Source organism: Macrosteles quadrilineatus, unplaced genomic scaffold (genome assembly GCF_028750875.1).
Source record: "Macrosteles quadrilineatus isolate MER2022 unplaced genomic scaffold, UCM_ALF_1.0 Scaffold_4__1_contigs__length_99947679, whole genome shotgun sequence".
Classification (NCBI taxonomy): domain Eukaryota; kingdom Metazoa; phylum Arthropoda; class Insecta; order Hemiptera; family Cicadellidae; genus Macrosteles; species Macrosteles quadrilineatus.
Genome location: NW_026542597.1, coordinates 92,833,768 through 92,856,347, shown reverse-complemented (window position 1 = coordinate 92,856,347; position 22,580 = coordinate 92,833,768). Strand labels below are relative to the sequence as shown.

Here is a 22,580-nt window from a genome sequence, read left to right as displayed (position 1 = left end):
CCAGACAATTTTTTAAACCTACAAAATGTGAATGTATGAAGTATAAATAGAAACTAAACTGATTATAAACCATTGAGAAATTGAATGAAAGCAAAATTCACAAGTATTCAGCGGCGATCTCTTACATTACCAGTATAATATTAATTTGTTTTAATTCAAACGCAGCGTACATTTATTAGTCACAGTTGCTTTACCTGATCATTGCCTCAAGTTCTTCTCTCTGTTCCTGGTCTATGGCCACCATAACTTGTACGGGACTGCGGGGCACAGTAACACCATCACCTCCGTTGAGTGACTGGCAATACTGCGCTATCAGCTGGTGCTCGTCTTCCCTGCAACAGAACACAAATTTTGATGAATTCCATCCAATGTTTGTAAATAGTACTGGGTCAAAGCTTGACTATTAAAAGACTGAGACTTTCCATCCTCATGTTATATCACCAGCTTTAAAATAAAATTTACATAGTCTAATTGAGCTACTGACAATGTACTGGTGTAAATTACCAAGTTTTGTCAAAAAATCCCAACCTTTTAACCAAATCGAACAAATAGGAAAACTTGTTTAAGCTGGTAGAGAAGAAAGAACTTTACACTTTAGAGCAATCTGTGAGGCTACAACTGGTCAATTAGATGGGTTGTCTACTTCAGTGTCCAAAAGGCAATAGTATGTATCAAAGTTAACATACAAGTTTACTGAGGTTTTCCAAACCTCAATATAGAAATGTCTACGATTCAGTCATCAGGTGAACCTTGAACGAACTTTGCAATTTAAACTGATAACACATGCACACTTACGAGTCAGGAGTTGAGTTTGTGCGAGTTCTGAGTTCGACCTCGGCCAGACGAGAGGCGTACATCTCCAGGCGAGAGTGCATGTCGGGGGCGAGTGTGGAGTGCTGCGGAGACGGTGCCGGGCTCTCTAGAGCGTCTCCCTCCAACACTGTCTGCACAGGCAGGTAGCCCATACGAGGGTGCTTCTTGAAGTATCGCTTTGACTTGAACTTGTTGCGTAACGCTCGAGTGAAGTCCCTCACATCTTCCCCTGATGTTGTCTGTGGAAAGTGTTCGCTCGATTAATATTTGTTGTGTGGACTTATCACAAAATTTGGTTATCATAGTTTATGTAGTTTGATGTGTTTAGGAAGTTATTTTCTGTTATATTGATAAATCCAGTTTTCAGCAGTAGCTGGTTTTCAGTCACATGAATGTTGAAAATTACAGAAATTTTAAAATATTTTTCTAAGAGAATCCTGGTCCTAACACTGGTCTTGTGACTATCTAATGTTAACTTTTTGTTAGATAGCACCAATTATTGGTAGCCCAATGACAGTTTGCTTCTTGGGAAACTATTTCCCAAAGTTCTTAAAAGAAGAATTAGGGAAGAGTACTGTAAAAATGAAAATTTATTTGAAGTATTCACATTATTTCAATAGATAAGTACTGTACCCTTTTTATTGTGGGTAATTGTTAAACCGACGTTTCAATTGTCTACTTACAGCAGTGCAATACTCCTGCATGGGATGTGTCAACTTGTGGTTCTTTGCTTTTCGTCCAGAGAAGAAACAGTTTTGACACATGTCAAAGTTGAAACACTTCAAGCAACGATACCTGTAACACAGAATTAAGTTGATTGGTTGTGTTTATAATTCCTAACACTATATACTATGGCAGTGTGAAAGCTGTATACCATGCTTATAAAAGCTAATCTATTTGTTGGAAATACATTTTAACAAGAAAACCAACTCCACAAGTCCTGATAGTAAACGATAACTTTTGACATATTGCTAAACATGGAGGGAAATTTAAATTTTAAACATACATGATAAAATTGTATTTTCATATATTTTTTATTATCATAACCAAATAGAAAACTAGGTCTACCTGAATCCGACAATGGGATATTCCTTGCAGATGTTGCACTTGGCCTGGTGTTTGGCAGTCTCTGCTGCGGACAGTCTATGCAGCACAGGCAGCCAGACCATGCTCTGCGGCTCTTGCTGCAGCCAGTTGAGGAAATGCACAGCCTGCAGACACAGAGGGTGCATTTTAGAAATCTTTTTCAAGTAATGACAAAGAGGGACAAATAATATCACAGATGGTTAATCAGATATCCTAAATTATATAGAAAATAGATACATGTTCAAACCATTTTGGGATACTTAGTTATTAATAAACTACAATTTTACCATGGTCTTGAATTAGAGCACATTTAATAAGTACCTATTATGATTTTCAAAAGTAATAAGTAGGAAAGAAACCCCTTTTTTTGGTACTGCACTTTGACCACACTACTTGAAAGAAATAGTTTCCACAAACCTCAATTGTGTTACTGTCTTTCCCAGCCTTCTCAAAGCAAGATCTCACAGATGGTTCAATGTTGGAGCCACCGAAGGCCGCAACCTCTCCCAGCTGACGAGGAACTTGTATACAGTCGTGCAGCAGCAGACCGAGCTTGCGCTGATCCACGAGTCGGTTGGGGTCAGCAATCAGTCGGAACAGATCTGCACATAGCCGATGTCAGATTTGTGATATGGAAATGCTTTGTTTAGAACACTGAGGGAATTGATTAGAATCATATTTTCACTTGTGAATCAACCAAAACCAATGAAATTCTAACACACAAAAAATAGAGACGTCCAATAGGTCTGTGGTTCAATTTAGGCAATCTAACTTTTGAAGGCATTTCCTCTTGATAGATTTAATTTACTGGCCAAATAATCTACTTATTACTTTCTAGTTATTAAAGTGGGAACTCATGTATCCAACACAAAACGGTGACTTCTATTCATGTCTTGCCTACCATTATTCCAAGACAAAAACTGTTTTCCTTGAGAGCTTTCATGTTTTATGTTTTATTCAGGGGAACAGCTGGACATCAACCAATTCAGAAACTTAGGTATTTATTTCATCTAAAGATCCAACGTCCATTTTGTAATAAATTTAACTAATCCAACCACAGACAAATTACGTTGGTGTCAACTGTAAAGCAGATATGGTTTACGACTTACATCTGTATTTCTCCTCCAAGTGACCTTTACAGAGCAGCACCAGGCCCACTTTGAAGGACAACACTCGAACTTGTCCCGTACGTTGGCTGCAACAAGAAAAATAATTAACAGTTGAATAGCTTGTTGAGTACTTCCCGGCGTATTTTAGAAGATATTCTTGCTAGCATAGAAACAAAGTTGTCATTTACAAAATGTTCTGTTTAAAATAATTTAGATTTTTAATTATTTATCTTTTTTCTCCCAGACCTGTCGTAGACATTGAGCAGCCAGTTGACAGCCAAGTCGAGACAGAGAGGCACGTTGACGAGTGACGGGTTCTCCGCAGCAAGCAGTTCGTAGACGCTAGCGAGCACGGTGACCATGTCCGTGACATCGAGCAGCTTGTCGTTCTGTGCTCGCAGTCCGTGGCTGTCAAACGTCTCGATAGCACGGTTCAGGGTCAGCAGATCAACTGGTAAACAACAACAACAACATGTTAGAACAGTATGAAAACAATGTACTCAACAACCTATACAATGTACCAATGTACCTAAACAATGTCAAAGTATGATGGTCGGAAGTTAAGTCAATAATGGCGGCAGATTTCCCCAAAGAATATTCGACTAGTCTGCAAGACTCAAGCTATGTGTAGTTTTAATAGCTTATAATCTTGGATTTATTCTTAATCACTTGCAGTTATTTTTCATTTGACGCTTGAGTATCACATTTGAAGATGAGTATTTTCAGTGTTTTAGTTAATGGAAGCAGTTTATGATAGCCAGCTGATAGAAATGTAGTGGGATAATAGCTATTTACATTACAAGTGTAGTAAGAGCGTTTTTACATCACGCAGGTGAATGTTGTGCAACGAGCGGAAGCGAGTTGCATAATTTACCTAAGTGATGTAAACACGCTCTTGCGTAACGTGTAACGTACAAGATTTTACCTGACCCGACAATATTCAGGAGGTTACGAGCAATATCATGCTTCATTATCAATTTCACTCATCTTCTAACAGTAACGTTCATTTACAGCTCGTGACATCTAAGCTGGCACTTGGCCGATCGCTACTAGTACCTATTTCAAAAACATTATGTCCCGTCATGCGGGTTGCATCAACGGTCCTCGCCACCCATATGAAGGCGCTCAAGTATATAGCACAAGGGGAGTCAACCCCGTGAGGCAGCGGAAATGTTTGCAATCCGGTCTTTTCCCTACCTCCACCCTCCTCCCGCCTGTACTGCCCGCGCTAGGCCAAGTGCCAGCTTAGGTGTCACGAGCTGTATAAACAAAAGCTAGGTTAGGAAAATTCTTCAAAGCATAACAATAAAATCCAAACACACAGCTGATTTCTAGCGTTGAACGTCGTTGGCTCCATAGAGGTATATTTTTTAAGTTATCCACTCAATGTTATTTAAATGGGTTTCATTACATCACCGAGTGAGTTTTTTTCAACTTTACATCACTCGAGAAGTAAGGAAGCTGTATACATCACGCTTGGGATAGGGAAGTTTAACATGGCGGGTTAGGTAAACAAATTAAAGAATCTCTCTGTTTTTTTTCTAGTGTATTAATGGTAGGCCTGGTATTTACAAATAAAAAACAATGAAACTGAAATTAATATAATGGAAAGGAGTCAATCCTTGCAGATATAATATTTAAGTTTTTTTTAATTCCAAGAAATTAATGAAAACTTACGGCACATTCGCTTTTGGACTGTGCGAAGTTTCATTGCTGTCCTGTAAGCAGAAAATCTAACTTCGTTGAATTCGGTGAGAGAGTTCATCAAGTCCATCATCTTGGGATGGTCCCAGTGAGTTGTCTCTAGCTGGTGACTGAAAAAAAGAAGGACTCATCACAACACTCACAAAACACACTGATGGCTCATTAACGAACAAACAAAGCCTAGCAGCATCCACAACTACAGTACCAAGGATATACATTTCATAGAAAAATTTACAGCAGTAATCAGACAAGTCAGGTACTTAATAACTCTTTAGGTAAGGAGTCAAATGGTATATTAAGTTGACAGGACACTTTTCGACGATACTCGATGGTTTATGAATTTGTCACTAAAAAATTCTTTGTGCCCCAGGCAGGTTAATGTGTTGAATACGTGGGCATATTTTCTTAGAATCACCACTACATGTCTACAGAATCTATCTACATGTGTACAGTGTTCAGAGTGTGCATGGACTCGAGTCTGTAGTTCTTCGATTAGCCACTAAGTCAACAGCATCATGATAAGTAACTTAACTTGTAATACTGTCTTGAGTCTGAGCAGTATTGGGAAAATTTTGCTCAAGTTGGAAAATACAACTAATTTACAGTTACGTAAATCAACTGACTTGATGTAGTAAGGCACTCTGTTCTGGGTGATGGCCCGCTCCCAGGGATGGTCTACGGAGGCGGAGAGGAAGTTCTGGTTGGGAGGAGAGCCGTCTTTACCCAAGTCTCTCAGCTGTTTGTACCTCTCGTCAACGCCCACTTGCAGCAGCTTCCATCTGGTGATATATACAACATATTAATTTTTATATTTTCCACCCAAATTGGTCTAACTACGACGTGTTAGTTTGTCACACAAAACTCTTGGACCAAACTAGCTTAAATTTTGCACAATATAGATATTGAACTGAGGATTAAGCTAAGACAGTTCGATTTGAAAATCAACTTTGAAAGGTATAAGATGGAGCTTTGGGAACATATTGGTTGGATTCAAGGAAGGAAAATAAGTACAATGTTTGAAGTTCCTTCTTATATGTTCTTCAAATGTCTTTGATTCTAGAGTTTAAAAGATTTTCTAACATATAAAAAAATATAATACATATTCCATTAAACCAAGTAATGTATTTTAAATCTCTGGAGATACAAATGATTATAGAAAAGTCGTTATGTTTAGGCGTAAATATTTCTAGATGGAAGGGACAGGCGTAAATGCTACAGAATGCTGGAAAGTAGTGCAAAATGAAAAGCTATCTGGGGACAAATTAAATAATGGTGAAAGAACAAACACTGCCCATCTCCGTTCTTCCCGGTTGTAAAAGACAAAGACCACAGATGAAGCTTCGCTTCTAGTAAAACATGCAGTTAATTTTTCAATTTATAAAATACAAATTTCAGACAAATAATTTTCATAAACCACAAACATCAGCCGACCTGGTGTTGAGGTCCTGCAGCTTGTTCAGGTTGGCAGGCGACACCAGGACGTTGTTTGAGTTGAACATGGCTGCTTGGTCGTTCACTTCGTCCAGCGTACGCTGCAGTGGACCCATCCGCTCTCCTAGTTTCTGTAACATCCGGAGTCGTCAGAAGAATAAAATTGAATCAAAACACAGTTTACACATTGTGACTATGCCACAGGAGTTACAATAAAGTGGTTGAAAGAAATTTGTAATTTTTGATGCAGTATGGACTACATCAGATCAGATAATACGTAGATTAGATCAAGCAAATTGCAAGGTGAATAATTGCTACGGTATAGAAGATAGGTCTACTATACGTTATGATACAGACACAATACATTATTTTTACATCTCCGGCACAATTTTAGATCCGTACCACTATCTAACAAAATCTCAACCCAATGACATAATAACAACTTTCCTTCTTTTCTGCAAGTTGGATATTTATCCTCTAAATAAATGTTTTATTCAGACTTTTAGATACTGAATTTATACTAGCTGTAGCTATTTTTTATGAAAAAGAAAGACATTTGATACTGTGTATGTGAACTGTCAGTTAAAGCAGAATACCTGCAGGTCCTCGAGCAGTTCAGGTACTTGAGAGATCTCTGTAGGGTTGATCCATCCACTCCGGGTGTTCTCTATAGACGAGAGACGGACTGACGCATCGTCCATGTTCTTCTGGAATACTCGCATCTTCTGTAACAGAAATTGTAACTGGTTAAAACTATTAGTTTGGTAGTTAGATAAAGGTAGATAAATGGAGAGGGTTGTTGCCAAATAATTTAATGCAGTTTTGTTGGTGCATCTATTTATCACCATTGACGGCCCTGAAATTTAGTAAGTAAGATAAATCTTTCAAGTATACAAATTAACCAGTAGAAGAATAGTATACGAGTAGTGATCATTTTGTTATTTTAACTGATTAAGTGAGGTGTATTGATAAATTTGCAAGTTTTAGTTGTGTGATTGTTTTTTGATGGTTATAAAATCTTGAATTTTTTAAAGGTTTTTAATGAAGTGTAGAAGAGTCATGAGAATATATTGTATAGACTATAGAGTGCAACCCTGTGATATTTTCAGAATTACTGGAGTTTTGTGGAGTCGACATTCATACTAACAAAGGAAAATAGTAATTTGAATGTGAAGAAAACTTTAAAACTGAATAAATCACAAAACAAATTTAATAGTTTAATGAGCTTACACAATACCGCAAGTATTTTGATTGCAAAGCGAATAATTTCAATGGAAAAGTAAATAGAGTTAATATTAGGTACTGAAAATAAAACACTCACTAATCTTTTTCACTCATTTATAAAAAAATTGAAATTTATACAAAATAGAATTGCATTTTGGAACTAATCCTGAATGTGTGTATACGAAAATGAATGAAAGAGCTTGGAGGCTTTCTGGAAATAACACAGAGGAAAGCTTTTTGTGATTGGAACATAAAACAATGACAAAAATAGGAACAATAGCCACAATGTCCAATGGCATGGTCCCGATTAGGTGCAGTGGGGGAGGGGGGGGGGGTGGTATTGTTGTACTCATAAAACTTTGGTCCAGACATAAAACTGGGAAAGAACTGTTTGTAACAGTGGCTACTTCTACATCTCTCTTCAACTCTCATACAACCATTGTAAACCCATTGCTTACTGACCCAGCGTAAATTGAACTACAGATAGTTTTTTCCAGTTGTGTGTTTCTTTAATAAATTATTTGGGATTATGAGAGGACCAGTTGTTATGTAGAATATTTTTTTGGGGGGGGGGGGCGAGATTAATTTAAGGATAGGGCAAGTAATTCCAAGTAGACACACAATTATTATATTTTATCTCACAATTTATCTCAGTTTTGGTGCGGTAATTTGCGCTAAATCTGACATTTACTTTATCAAGATCACGCTGTATCATCATATCCTTCCATTAAATCATAAAAATGTATCTATTCAAGCCAAATGAAGAAAATATCTCAATTACTAAATCTAAAAACATATTGGTCAAGATTTAACAGTGTGTCATCCCATCTGTAAACACTTGTCCGAACCTAAGGAGTCTAATACGCGATTGTGATTATCATTAGGAGGGGTTATAACTACTGTATACAATGATTCTTATGTATTATATTATGTATTATATTGAAGTGTAAGAGAGGGCCATGTGGCCCTAACTTTGCCTGATTAAATAAATCATTTTTCATTTCATTCTTTTGGGCGAACTGCAAAAGGTTAACATTTCAGTACAACATAAATGATTCATTTAATGGTACCTATTTTTTCTTCATATCCATTATTTTGAGGGAGGGGGCGCAGGCCCCCTGCCCCCCCCCTTATATTCACTCTGAGAAGAATTTAGAAAGACTTTAAAGTTTTTTAAATATTGTTGACAGTTTAAGATAAACTTTCCAGTTTATTCGTCAGAAGTTAGGGTTATACTTGACCAGATTGAGTAGTTAGCAAACACACAGACATACAGACATACAGACTACAGTACAGAGACAGAGAAGCTTGTTGAAGTGAGAGCAAACACATAACATGCACTGCAGCCAACTGTCAAACTTACACTCACCACTCTCCAGGTTCAACAACTTTACCACATCAATTGTGTGAGGCTTTAGGAAACCTCGTCAACATCCAATTGACTCAGTTAATATGCAATGTAAATTTAAATATCGTTTGAATTTATAACACACTTTTGGATTCAAATTTAACTTTTAGTTGTCTAGAAATTCAATTATATTCAAGCAAATAGGATTATCTATCACAATAGTCATTAGATTAAGATGTTCTACAAGAAATAAGACTACTGTAAGACAAGGTAAATTTTATATTTTTTCAGGTTTTCACCACTGGAAAACAGTGGCTTGCAATTAATCTACCATCTCGTTAATAATTGGTAATTGGATAATTGATCACTTGGTTAATTGTGCTTTATATTGATAATTGCTGTTTTATAATTTAAGTTGTTGGTAATGATTACTAGCCTAATTAAACATTTTAATTTAAAGGTAAGCAATAAGAATAAGTAACCGTAACTTTTTACTTTTATTTACTTGATTTAGTACCTTTTCCCATAACATTTGTTGATATACAGTAGTACATTTATTGCTAAAACAACATTTTAATGTACAACTAGTGTACATGTTGCTCGAATTCGAGCAATTGCAAAGTATTACAGGAGTTATTTCAAAACGAATAACAGTCATATTTACAATAAGTTTAAAAGAGTCAACTCAAAGATTACTGGTGTGTAACTCATGGAGATACTCACGGTGTATATAACAGTAATCAACATTTCCTGTAAATATTGTATCATATTATATTGCTTTTTAATGTTTTCTACAAACATTTCCTGACTTATATCCATATAAGGTTGTCCATGTTTATCTTCGTTATTGATAAACCTAAAGCGTTCCGGCCGGTTTTCTCCTTCTCAAAATGCCTCGCTGTACAGGCAACACAGGTCTTTGCTAGAGGGCCAATTGAAAATGAAAAGTCGTTTTGGGGTAGTGTTAGGGCGCATTTGTAATCTAATAGTTTAGGTTGCCTAGGGTCAACACGATCCGTCGAAGTGACACAAAACAACGATAAATACACAAATTTAAGATACAACCTTAGTATGGTTGTATCTTAAATTTGTGTATTTATCGTTCCGTCTTGGGGGTTATGTTGACACAAACTCAAATTGTAAATAAATGTACTCAATGCGTTTCATTGAATTGAAAAATAAATATCAGCAATTAAATAATACAGCTGATCAAAATGTAAACAATGATGTTCTCCATAAGGATAACATGGGAACTTTCAAAGCCACTGGGGCAGAGCCCAAGGGACTTTTTCAAAAATGTAAGGCCAGTTTGCAAATCTACGCGACACGCTCTTTCCAATGAGACGTCAATGGATAAAATCGGTTAAGAAATGGCGGAGGAGTTCAACCGACAAAGTTTCATGTAGCGTATTAATTATATAGATAATTTAAGACATGTGTGTGTAGGTTGTATAACAGAAACATATGTCATAGCAAAGAAGACTCTAAGTTATAGTGACTCAAATGACCCATCATAACTAGTTTTCACAGATGTTAGAAATGTTAACTCTGTTTTAGGAATCAAGAAGGTTAATCGGACAATGCAGAAAGCACATGTGTCCTTTGGTTATTCTAGCAAGTCAAATGTATAACACATAATTAGGGTTTCATAAAAGTGGGATGTGTTCAGTGACGACTAGATATAGTCAAAACTTGAACTTAGTTATTTTTAACATAAACAACAGAATTTTAGCGTTGTTTTCCAGGGAAAATTGTCATAGTAGGAATACCAAACATTATTATATTCTGCTGAAACATTTGTAAAGTTTTTTTTTAGTTTGCAATGTTATTACAGTACTTTTAATCAATTTAATGCAAAACTAACAGACTTAGTAAACAACCACAACAACAAAACAAAACCTAAACTAAACATAACAAAGGCTCATGGGATCTCTTAATTACTAGAACGCATTGAAAAGCAGTTTATAACCAAACAAAAGTCTCAATTATGATTGTATCCAGTGATAAGGTTTTGAATTTAATTGCTTCCTGTTATACACCAATATGATTGATTTAATCGCAAAGCTTTAGTGATTGATATTGACCACAAACGACATTCTAATCTGCAACTTTTCATATATAATAAAATTATATATTTTTCCAAATATAGCAACCCTATTAAAAAATATAATTATATAAGAAAAGTTTGCAGATTAGAATGTAGTTCATGTTCCTACAATACAGAGTACAAGTTTTTTTTTCTTGAGTGTAAGTTAAGTTATAATACGAGATCATTCCAAAAATATTATAAATGAGCGTAGTAGCGGAAAAAGTTATAATGTTGTAATTTATTCGGTACTAATTAAGTATGGCAGTACAAGAAATAACTTTAAGTATAGCATGTAGTTATTGACCATCTAAAATCTAAGTAATTTAGGTTTTTTACTTTTGGAAAGATGGCAAAACAACTAGTTCTATCCATCGATGTATGTACTGTGCGTAGATCTTATATCGAGTAACAACAAAACAACTGAACTGTATAATACAATCCCGTACCTTGAAAACGTTTGAAATGTTTAGTAAACCAGAGTTTTACTTCGAGCAATACAAAATATGATGAGAATGGCACTAAAAGCATTGATTTACTCTTTATCGGAACATTTAATGAAATTTTCAGTGAAAAGTCACAACTTTGAGGGAAAATCAATATAAATTTTAAGAACGAACTATTTGACCAATAACAACGGCAATTATTGCTATATAGTGTACGGCATTCAACCGAGTAAATCATTCAAACTACTAAAACATAACAAAAACGTGCAACCCGTCTGCAACGCAACGCCCACTAGAGCGTTTGTTTACATCTTGAAACAGACCACTGAGTTAGAGTTTTTTACATTCCGTCGTACATTTTTTGTTCCTTGTAGCTGCAACACTCAGGATCTGACCGAAACAGTTAATCATATTGAGCACGGATCTAACTTGCTAAATATTATTTGTGTAAATTTGTTTGGATAGAAATGAAATAAGTAAAAAAAACTTCTACACCTATTGTACTCTTCCTTGACAAATGTTTACCAACATAATACCTTCATTGACCATTCCACATGCATTTGTAATGTCTATTGGAATAAAACTTTGATTTGATTTTATTTGACTTGTAAGTGTTGGTTTGCTGCAATGGGTGCGTTTTTTACTACAGTAGAGACAGAGACATCCCGATGTGAATTAAGATTGGGCCTCCAAATATTGCTTCACTTCATAAAATCTTGTAACAACAGTTTATCCTGCTTGTACACTTGCAAACAATTGTTTAAAACTGCAAAACATCAAATCACTCCTCCCACTACATATTCACACAGGTGTCGTCGCAAAAATGTACACGCAGTGCTTTTAAAAGGCCTACCTTAGAAGCAGATGTTCGTGTCTGCACATGGTGACCGAGCGGCGAGCAACCCACAGAGCAACCGGACCGGCACCTACCACGGTCTGAGCATCCCGACACACAACACACAGACACACAACACACAACACTGGTGACTGACTGACGGTGGACGTCCTACATGTGAATCATCACTCACACACACACACAGACACACACGCACGGCTACCGCAGCGACAAAACAGCTGCCGCTCGTGAAGGGCGACTTGTAGGTCTCGACACAGCTGGATGTTTAGACTAACGCCCTTCTCATTGGCTATTGTAACCCGACCTAAGGGAGAAGGAGCACGGCACCCCGGAAGGAACGTTTGATGGGTGCTGAGCCTAATTTTACCGGCGCTTCGACTCGTGAATTTCCAATCTTGTTGCATGTTGTGATTTATTATGAACGTGTCGATTTTCGTCGATGCAAGGGTCTCATCATTCGTAAACTGTGACCTCCAAAACCCAAGTTTTGTGCTATACAAACTAAACCAGCAGCGTCCCGTTCAAATGAAGAAATAAATTCACCACTCAAAATAGTTATGCGATATAACGTAGCTTACATATTCGAATTTCTTGTGCCCTCCATCCAAATATTAGATTGAATATGGTTACTTGTACTTAATTTGATAAACTACTCTCTTATAGTTTGAAACGTTACACCAATCGCACTGCCGTTTATGTAGATCATGGATTAAATTTACAGTGTATTTGTAAGGAAGAACGCCTTGTATTTACATGTGTAGAACTAAACAACTTTTGTGGGTTTACTTTGGAATACAAGGGGATAAGTATTTATTTAATTGTCCGTAATTGAAGCGAAGAAAGTTCTCAGTTTAGACTCGTGTGCAGCAACAGTTTATATGAATAGAATCAACTAGTAACTCCTCAATTAACACAAAAAGACAATTATCTTAACACGTTAGAATCTACAATACTACCAATAACATCGACACCAACTTTGTCCTAAAGTTCGCAAAAGTAACTTGTAATAAGTTGTAGGGCTCAATGGAAGAGGTCTTTGTTTATACTTCCATGGCCAAACATATATCCTGGAAGTAGCGTTGCAGGAATACTAATGTTACGAAAGTTTTACTTTTCTTACGATTCATGGTTTTAAACCAAGTAGGTTATTGGTCTATACAGTGTTTGGAACGTTAGTATATCGAAATAAATAGTAACAGCATTATGTCATTTGTGAAAAATTGTGAGCACAATAAAGTACACCAGTAACTTTATGAACGAAGAAAACTGCACACAGTTTATAAGTGGAGTAAACAGCGGGTACAGGATTTATTTAAAAGATAATAGGTTTCGGGCAGATTTCGAGCGGAATGATGGATCTGGAGGGTGATGGATGGATAAAATATTATTCATCTGACCAAACTCGCTCGCATCCACAAACAATCAGCGGCATTATAACGTTCTTAAACAGCAATCTGCGACTACATTCTGCCAAGAGTGATTGAGTTCCGTTTAATACTTTTTGTGAACAAATTAATTATTGAAAACCTATACATCACTGTGGGTTTCGATTTTTTTACAGTTGACCCTGCCCCAAGCAATCCCCTGCTTATACAAGAATCAGAGTTAGTTCATTTTATACGGCTAAATCAACGGTTTCGGTATGTAATCCGTAAACGAGTCCCTCTGCCGCTGGTCGTTCCAAAAGTGAAGTAATCGTGTTGAGGTTATCTTTTGATAAGGTGGGAGAATAAACAGAAGTGAGCGATAAAGGATAATGTAATACGAGGGAAGAACAAACAAGTGGAACAGAGGTGATAAAAGAGGGAGGTGTAGCAGAGGAATGTTTATAATTCTAGCTATCACAAAAATATATAAATAACAAAACATAATAAACCACGATATCATAGATTATACAGTAGTTATCTATAGGGGAAAAATTTAATAGGTAGGCTACATGTCCATAAGCATATGTTCATAAAACATATGTTTTTTACCTTGCATGTTCATAAAACATATGTTTTTGACCTTGCATGTTCATAAAACATATGTTTTTTACCTTGCTGAATACGGGATGGTGTAAAAATAAGCGAAACTGCCACTGCTTGGTTATGATAACTAAACTTTCAACATCAATAGAAGCCTTTGTTCCCCCATACACCCATACATAGTTTTCCCACTTCTCCTACATGCTTGCGAATAATTGCAAAACTGACAAGTGGTCTGAAACATGTAAACTTAACGTAAGACGCGTTCATACTTGAAAGAAGGGTATTCCAACCCACATCGGGGTTTGCGCATTTTGTGCTTGAAGAATAGTACATCAATTGAACTAAACAGTTAACTAAATAAACATGAAGTTGTAAATACAAGTTAGCTAATAGTAAACTTACGCCCGTAGTCGTGTACCACTCAATAACGTAAGTGCGGGATTGTCTAATACGAGCCTTAACGAACAATTCGTTCATAACGAGCGAGAAATAAAACAAAACTGTGACCAGCGTGAAGGGGTTTCCGGGTGATACGACAGTTGGTAAACGTGACTATCTACTATTTGGAACACTGCGTACTGCGTGGATTGTAATTAAGATATCTAGTTGAATCATATCGGACCCATCTTATTACACAATTAGAAACTCATGGAAAACATGTATTGTAATATTGACAGAAAACATGAGTTGTTGATGCAGAGTTAAGTTATAGTAACAGCTAAATTCTTCATAACTTACAAACTCACAACAAATTAGAGTGTTTGATTTTTTTTAAGTTACTTGGTTAATTGTCCGAGCAGAGAATGTTTTATTAGATGTTGTTAAACCTCATAAATGTTTTCGTGTATGGGATAACCAAATAGAGAAGAGATTAAATAGACAAATTTACTATAGAATACTCGATTTAGTTTTTGAATCGTTCAAGACTTTATTCACAAACGTTGTAAGCATATAAAGTACTGCAATGCACACGGTCTTCTACAGAAGCACGTGGTTGAAAAGCATGAAAGGGGACCGAAAGCACTAAAAGTGACATTAGTTCTTTTCTCATTTGTCTCATTTACGGGACGACTAATTGGTCAATTGGGCCTACCAGATGCTCCAGACTCTAGTTGTAATAACCTTTTTGGCGGCTTGTATGGAACACATGGAAATAAATGTGAACAATAAAGATGCAAGACCCTTTTTAAATACGCAGTTAAGCCTGGTTTACACGGGTCGAATACGGTGGGCGAGTCAGTGTGCGAGTTGCCACTCGCTCTTTAGCTCGCTTGGTGTAGACATGCAGGCGAGTCGAGCAACGGGCGAGTTGATAAAAAGAGGTCAGTTGAGAGCGAGTCGAGTGATTTAGTTGAAAACCGAGTTACTCGGCCCAGTAGCTACCCCCACCACCACGATTTGCCCGCAAAACATCTGTTTACTGCTCTCAAGTGAGTCCAGCGACCACAGAATAAAAATATTTTTTTTTATTTTGTGGTCGCTGACAATGTTGACGTTACCTATGTATTTATTTACTTAATGGTATAATAAATCTCTCGAATCTCTCTTGAATGAGTCGATCACAACGATCAGTGTTTTTGGGGTTAGTTCAGTATTTAGTAGTGTATGCCTAATCACCCTCAATACTAAATGGTTCAATTGAACAGTTGGCCCTGTGTTGCATTGTCTTGCTGTTCGTAAATCTACTCACTATTATAAAATTCAGTTTTCAAAATTGTTTTACAACTTAAGATCTACAGTTCTACTGGAACGATTTTATTAATCAATGGGTTGTTAGATAGCTCACTCCCTAAAAATATTTTCTATCAGAAATACATTGAAAACGGTGTTTTCACATTTTTTTATTTGGAGGCAACTTTTGGTTGCCTATATATTTTATTTTAAAGAAATGCAGTACCGGTATAGTAATTTGTAACAAATCTTATTCTTTTAGTATATCACCTTCCACTTTGGTCTATCGTATTTGCAAAAAAACTTTTAAGCAACCCCTGAATTAAATGGATGATTCAGTTTTAATTCTAATAATCTAATTCAGTGATTTAATCAATTTATAAATTCAGCATTAAACTCTTGAAGTCCCATTTTAAACTCAAACAACAAAACACGAAAGCTATGGTATACGGAATAATACCCTACACCACAGAACACAGAGAAATTATAAAAATTACTTCTCTGTGCCAACACTGTCGCTGTTCGAAATAGGAATGCGTGTAGACAGTCTAGTCAAGTACCGGGCGAGTTGGACAAATCAACAACTGGGCCTAGTAACTGGGCCGAATAACTCGTCTGACATACTCGACCCGTGTAAACCAGGCTTTAGAGTCTGTTACGATAACTTTTGAAAACATATTACATATAAGGCATATGAAAAATCAATGTCAGATGAATAAAAGGTAAACGTTACAATCTGATGTCGGGATTTAAATTCCTTGGAGTAATTAATACGCTTATTTTGTAAGTGTACAGTAAATTTGTGATTATCTATCTCTATAACATCTATAGAGGATAATAGTATAGACCGTGAATTTATAGTACAATCGATAATATATTAATATTTCTTATGGAAACTCTTACTTTGAAATGTTTAACTAATTCCAGCACTATTATTCACTTCGCTAATAGCAACAGCAAATCTTTGTACTACCTTGAATTACTGTCCAACAAATTAGATCTTGTTAAACTCCACCAAACCATGGACGATTTATCTTTCATCTTTATCTTTCAATATTCCAATCCGATCCACCGATTTCATATAATTCAAAACATAGTTTTAGGTTCATGAATTTACATGGTTCATTCGTTGAGTCTTTCTTCCCTCATAATAAAGGTATACACGATTACAACGGTTGAAAGCCATCGTGGTGTTAAGCAATGCACCAAGTGTTCTGCATCAGATTCATCTCCAGGTCTACAACAAAGATGTAATCCACACTGGGGGGGGGGGGGAGAGAGGGGGGGGGCGTGGGTTCAACAATCACAACCTAAACACTCCCTTATACCCACAGTTTCCGCTCCCCCTCCCCTCACTACCAAGAGGGTCTGGTTTACAAAGGATTTCAGATGTCACACCTACCAGGTTCAAGGTCGAACTGCTTGTGGGAAACGTTCTTATTGCGAGAATAATGGGAAATCGACAAATTGATAACTGTAAACAAATTTGAATGTTTAACAAACAATGAGTTCGTTTTTTGTAACAATAATGTTACATATGATCTATTAGATAATTATTGTAAGGTAAATTATCGGCTGTTGCAGTATCATAGTGCCTTTATAAGGAAAGGGGAGTCTTGCCCAAGAAGTTGTTTAATCTGTGTATCACTCTACACCCTAAAAGAAGAATGAAGAATGATTTAACTGTAAACTTGTGATTGGGTAAATGATGTTCAAAGAATTCGTCCAGTTCAATGCAAAGCAAAGCCAACAAGCCAGCGACCGGCTCACAGCTGAGCAAGGCTAATGGCGCAGAAGTTCACCAGTAAACTATGCAGCAACTGAACAAACCGACTCTGACAGCCTGTTTGTGTTTTACTCTGGTTCTGGACTCTTGTTATTTTTGGAAACACTCAATATCTTCTTTACCCGAAACCCCCACCTGTTCGCACATTCCTTGCAAACATTTTGTTTATATATTTACTCGGTCATACAGTACTTATATGTTGTGAGTAGTTTTTGTAGTTTGTTTACACACACACACTAGAAAATAATAAATTGAATTTTGTGCTGCACATATACATAATACAATTGACTTTAACGGCACTGAACTAGAGGAGGAAAACGGTTTTAGCTAGCTTGTAAAAGATAGTTGCACCAATTTTAATTCCACCCTTTCTCCACCATTAATATTGTAACCAACCATACTTGAAAGTGTAAAAAAGGGAAGCAAGCTGGTTTCAACGGTAGAGCGCGGGACTTCGGTCGCTAAAGGTCCCGGCTTCGAATCCCACCAATCATCAATGGATTTTTTCTAAGGGATATTGCTGCAACCCCCCTTGGTCTAGCATAAAATAATAGGAAAACAATTCCGCTTTCTTGGACAAAATAGTGTGCAATGTATTGCATACTATGGTAAGCAATGTATTTCATACTATGGTAAAGTTTTAACAGGGTAATCAATTATATTAACCTGTCCCAACTTCAGTGTGTCTCCACTACCACTAAAGCAGTGTGTATTCTACCCATAGGCTGTCTAACCACTACCCAACATGAGTAATGCTCAGCTGATTAGGCCATATTAAGTGTACTAATACATCAACTGTTTGCAAACCAATCCAATACTGATGCTGATGATTAGGTGATTAGTCTCTAGATTATTTATTTCCATGCTATCCAAGTAAGCTGAGTAATTATCTTGAAACTAAATAAAATACAATATAGACCAAAAACTACTAATATTATTACTTAATTTTCATTTAAACATTTTTGCCACACAATTATTAATTAAAAGCTGTAGCCTGCAAATTATTTATCAGTAGTAGAAGAAAGTAATTTGCACCCCAGTAAAGAAATTGCAGTAAAAAAAGTTTCCATTACAAATTTAACAAAAATTTATTGAAATTTTTATTTTTAGGTTGTATATGTTTGAGTGATTGTTGTTACAACTATCACGACAATGAGTTCAATAAAGTATGACTGGACTACCGTGTTGGTAGTGTGTGTGTGTGTGTGTGTGTGTGTGTATGTATCCCTGAGGTCCACACAGTTACAGGGAGAGTGAAGTGTCAATCAATGTCATAGTTTATATTGGATGAGACTGTCTTGTCATTACACCACTACACTGACATAGTGACGTCATCATTACTATGAGTAATGTTGGTGTTAATGTTGTATAAGTCTTTAATCTTGTTAGGTTCCTGAGTGTCAGAAGAAAATGATAAATAGTGGTTCAGGTAAGACACGTCGAGTTTGACAAAAAATGAGACAGTTTATGCATTGGACTATGAGATGGTTGTTAACGCAATTTGTAAATCGAAATTTTGCTTGTAGAATCTTGTTGAGTGAATCACACTATTTTAGGAATCATATCATATTATCTTAAATCTTGTAATACCTTTTTTAATACCTTTCTTATAAATGGCAACCGTACGAAAATAGGTATTTTAAGCCAAGTATGAAGGATAATTGGCACGATCTTGTAGTCTTGTTTCGACATATTCCTTAGACACAGCTGCCAATTAATAGCCAATACAGCCAATGGCAACAAAGGGGCCGACAGTTTATGGTGGAATCCGAACCACATTGTTGCCTTGTAATTAACGAATTGGTCTAATTATCAGGATGGTACTGTGGATATACTGATTATATAATCAGACGATGTATATAATAAATGTGTCTGTTCTGTATCACCACTTCACTATTGAATGCCATTGTGAACGTAATTTTTTATCACCTAAACACGAGTTGATAGGTGAGCATCAAGCGGGGTTTATGAAGAGTAGATCGACAACTGACCAAATATTTATCTTAAAAGAAATAGTAGCCAATTATTGGGAGTTCAATAAAGAATTTTATGCCTTATTTATCGACTTTCAGAAGGCTTACGACAGCATAAGAAGGGACAAATTGTGGACACAGCTAAGAAAATTCGGCATACCGAATAAAATTATAGCCTTAATTAAAATGAGTATTTCAGGATCTAAATGTTCAGTTAGAATTGATGGCCACAACTGTAACACCTTTGAAGTAAACTCTGGTGTCAGACAAGGAGATGGGCTATCACCGATCCTATTTAATTTTGCCATTGAAGAAGCTCTACAGAAGGTAGCAGAGAAGAACATAGGAGTGAAAATAGGAACCAAAATAAACATCTTAGCCTTTGCAGATGATGTGGTTATAATCACAGAAAAACTAGAAGATCTGAAGGCCTTAACCGAAGTATTTATGAAAGAAACAGAAAAAGTAGGCCTAAAAACAAACGATTCAAAAACTAAGTACATGCACTTTTCAAGATACCTGGATAATACTGAAGAACCAATAGAAATTGATGGCCATACATTTGAAAAAGTCAACAGTTTTAAATACCTAGGAGTAATTATATCCAACCAAAATACTGATGAACTAGAAATCCAAAGCCGAATAAATTCAGCAAATAAATGTTTTCATGCTTGCAATAAATTACTTTCATCAAAATCTTTGTCCCGGAAAACAAAAATCAGGCTGTACAAAACAATAATTTGCCCAGTTCTCCTATATGGATCAGAAACCTGGAAATTAAATAAAAGAGATGAAAAGAAACTAATAGTATTCGAAAATAAAATTTTAAGGAAGATTTTTGGACCAATATTCGAGCTAGGAGAATGGAGAATAAGACACAATAGGGAATTAAGGCAACTGTATAATAGCACAGATGTAATTGGAGAAATCAAGTGCCGAAGAATCAGATGGGCTGGTCATATATTAAGAAGAGATGAAGATTGTAGACTGGGAAGAGTTTTAAAGGGAAACACTACAGGAAGACGACCCCGGGGAAGACCTAAGCAGAGGTGGTGGAAGCAAGTGCAAGAAGATTTGGAGAGAATTGGGGCAACGGAGGATGATGCGAAAGACCGGTTAACTTGGCGAAGATTTGTTGGTGCGGCCAAATATCACCTCCGATATAAATGGCCCTGGGAGTAAGTAAGTAAGTAAACACTTATTTGTAAATAGTATAAAACCAATTGTAGATTGTTAAAACCAGGAAGGTTAATTATTATTTTTTTACCTTTACACTATGTAATAAAAAATAGAGGGAAACTCTGAGTGTGTATGAAACTTGCACGTTTTAATAAGGATGTAAACAACAAACGCTTCCATTGCCATGCTGGCCATGTACGTACTGTAGATGATATTTAAGAAAGACACAGGAATCAGCAAGTAATATGAGTATAAAAACACAACTTAAAAAATAACAAACTTGTCCATCATCAACAAACTAATTAATCCCCCCCTCCTACAACTCACTTGTCAACTACGGTTGAAATCTTCCACCAATCTGTGCGATGTAATATCTAGGTTCCCAGAGGGTCATATAAAGTAGTCCGCTGCAATTGGTTTGTGGCAGGATATAAATTGAGTGTTTGGACGATGAAATAAGCAGCGACGTGTGACTCTGAGCACTGAGCTACCCATCTTCCTTCCGCTGATGAGAATCTATCACCTGACGTGTGTTGTCCCCGGTGTTGCATTTATCAGTCAATACTCCACACCGCAACTGCCTACGGCCTAATGTGTCTTTATATGTGTCATCACATGTTCCGCGGATTAGATTTAATGTTTGTTATGTTGGTAATAATTGCTTTATTAATGTTTGTGGGGAAAATTCATATGTGGTTTGCGAGTTCCGGTAGGTTTGGATTCTACTTCTTTGCTGAAGTCTGGTATTTGAAAGATTTACTTATACATTTTATGTACTTAAAAATTGTGAAAAAGTATTCAGCTAACGCTTTAACTCTAGAACAATAAAATACTATACATTTGTGGATGTTTTCTACTTTTTTGCCATAGCCATAGTAGTAATAACTACATCCCCTCTGTAGAATAAGTGATTGTCAAATTCGAAGCAATACTCCATAGACTGTGATTGTAACATAGATAAGGTCGAATGAGGAGAGTAGCATACAACAATGTCCAGAGGAGAAAATGTTAGAAATAAATTAGGCAAAATCCTTCTCTTTAGGACGCTTGGCACGAGCCCGGAATAGTTTTTCACATCACTTCAGGCTAGACCTAGAGGTTATGGCATTATCACTTGGATAAAATCCATTGGTGATTTGGCGGGATTTGATCCCGGGACCCCAGGAACCGGAGTCCCACGCTCTAACCACTACAACAGCTCGCTCCCCAAAATTCTTTGTAGTAAGAGTAGGTAGAATGAGGCAAATCCAATTTGTTCAATAAAACAGTAAATGATAAAATATTGACTATTTTAAGTAGAACAATGTAAAAACAAAAGTCACTTGAACTTTTGGTAGGGGATACCCCCCCCCCCCCCAGGTACTGGATTATTAGAGGCAGTTCCTTTACATTTAATAGATTACCAGCACTTAGAACCTTTAAAGCACAGAATAAATAGTAGACAGAATAATGCATTTGTACGTTAGGTACAAAGTAACTCTTGTCAATACACACTTGTTTGGTTGGTGCAGTTGGTGCAGTCATTGCTGGTTGTGGCGTACACGCAGACGTAGTAATACGTAAGCACAAACGGCCCTTACACAAAACATCCCTCATGTTAGGTTAGTCATAACACTTACCGCTAAACTATCGTCCAGTTTCCTCTGCCATTGGTCGGATCGCTCGATGAGTGCGTTCCACTTCTCCGACAACTTGGACACTTCTCGACGGATACACCTGGTGAGTTCCCGCGCTTGTTCCTCCGCCGTGCGATACCCGCGGGAGTCTCCGTCCACATCTCGACCAGCTGGAACATACAATAGGGGTCAGATGGTCAACCGTCATTGTTATGTGTACGATAATTTTGACCAAAATACGATAATTTTGGACTGTTTGTACGATAGTTTTGACACCTTGTA

General features: G+C 36.6%; 1 protein-coding gene across 6 annotated transcripts in view; it reads right to left on the bottom strand.

The window, feature by feature from the left end:
- The window catches only part of LOC128991839 (dystrophin), a 549,174-nt gene that overhangs the window by 5,713 nt on the left and 520,881 nt on the right, over nucleotides 1-22,580 (bottom strand). For all 6 annotated transcript variants that reach the window (XM_054415050.1, XM_054415047.1, XM_054415051.1 and 3 more), the window contains 12 exons: nucleotides 22,302-22,468; nucleotides 6,740-6,868; nucleotides 6,144-6,274; nucleotides 5,336-5,491; nucleotides 4,686-4,822; nucleotides 3,255-3,459; nucleotides 3,009-3,094; nucleotides 2,317-2,501; nucleotides 1,882-2,024; nucleotides 1,497-1,608; nucleotides 796-1,052; nucleotides 195-332 (listed from right to left, as the gene is read on the bottom strand). In XM_054415050.1, the coding sequence (XP_054271025.1) occupies nucleotides 195-332; nucleotides 796-1,052; nucleotides 1,497-1,608; nucleotides 1,882-2,024; nucleotides 2,317-2,501; nucleotides 3,009-3,094; nucleotides 3,255-3,459; nucleotides 4,686-4,822; nucleotides 5,336-5,491; nucleotides 6,144-6,274; nucleotides 6,740-6,868; nucleotides 22,302-22,468 (1,846 nt within the window). The remainder of the gene's footprint in view (nucleotides 1-194; nucleotides 333-795; nucleotides 1,053-1,496; nucleotides 1,609-1,881; nucleotides 2,025-2,316; nucleotides 2,502-3,008; nucleotides 3,095-3,254; nucleotides 3,460-4,685; nucleotides 4,823-5,335; nucleotides 5,492-6,143; nucleotides 6,275-6,739; nucleotides 6,869-22,301; nucleotides 22,469-22,580) is intronic.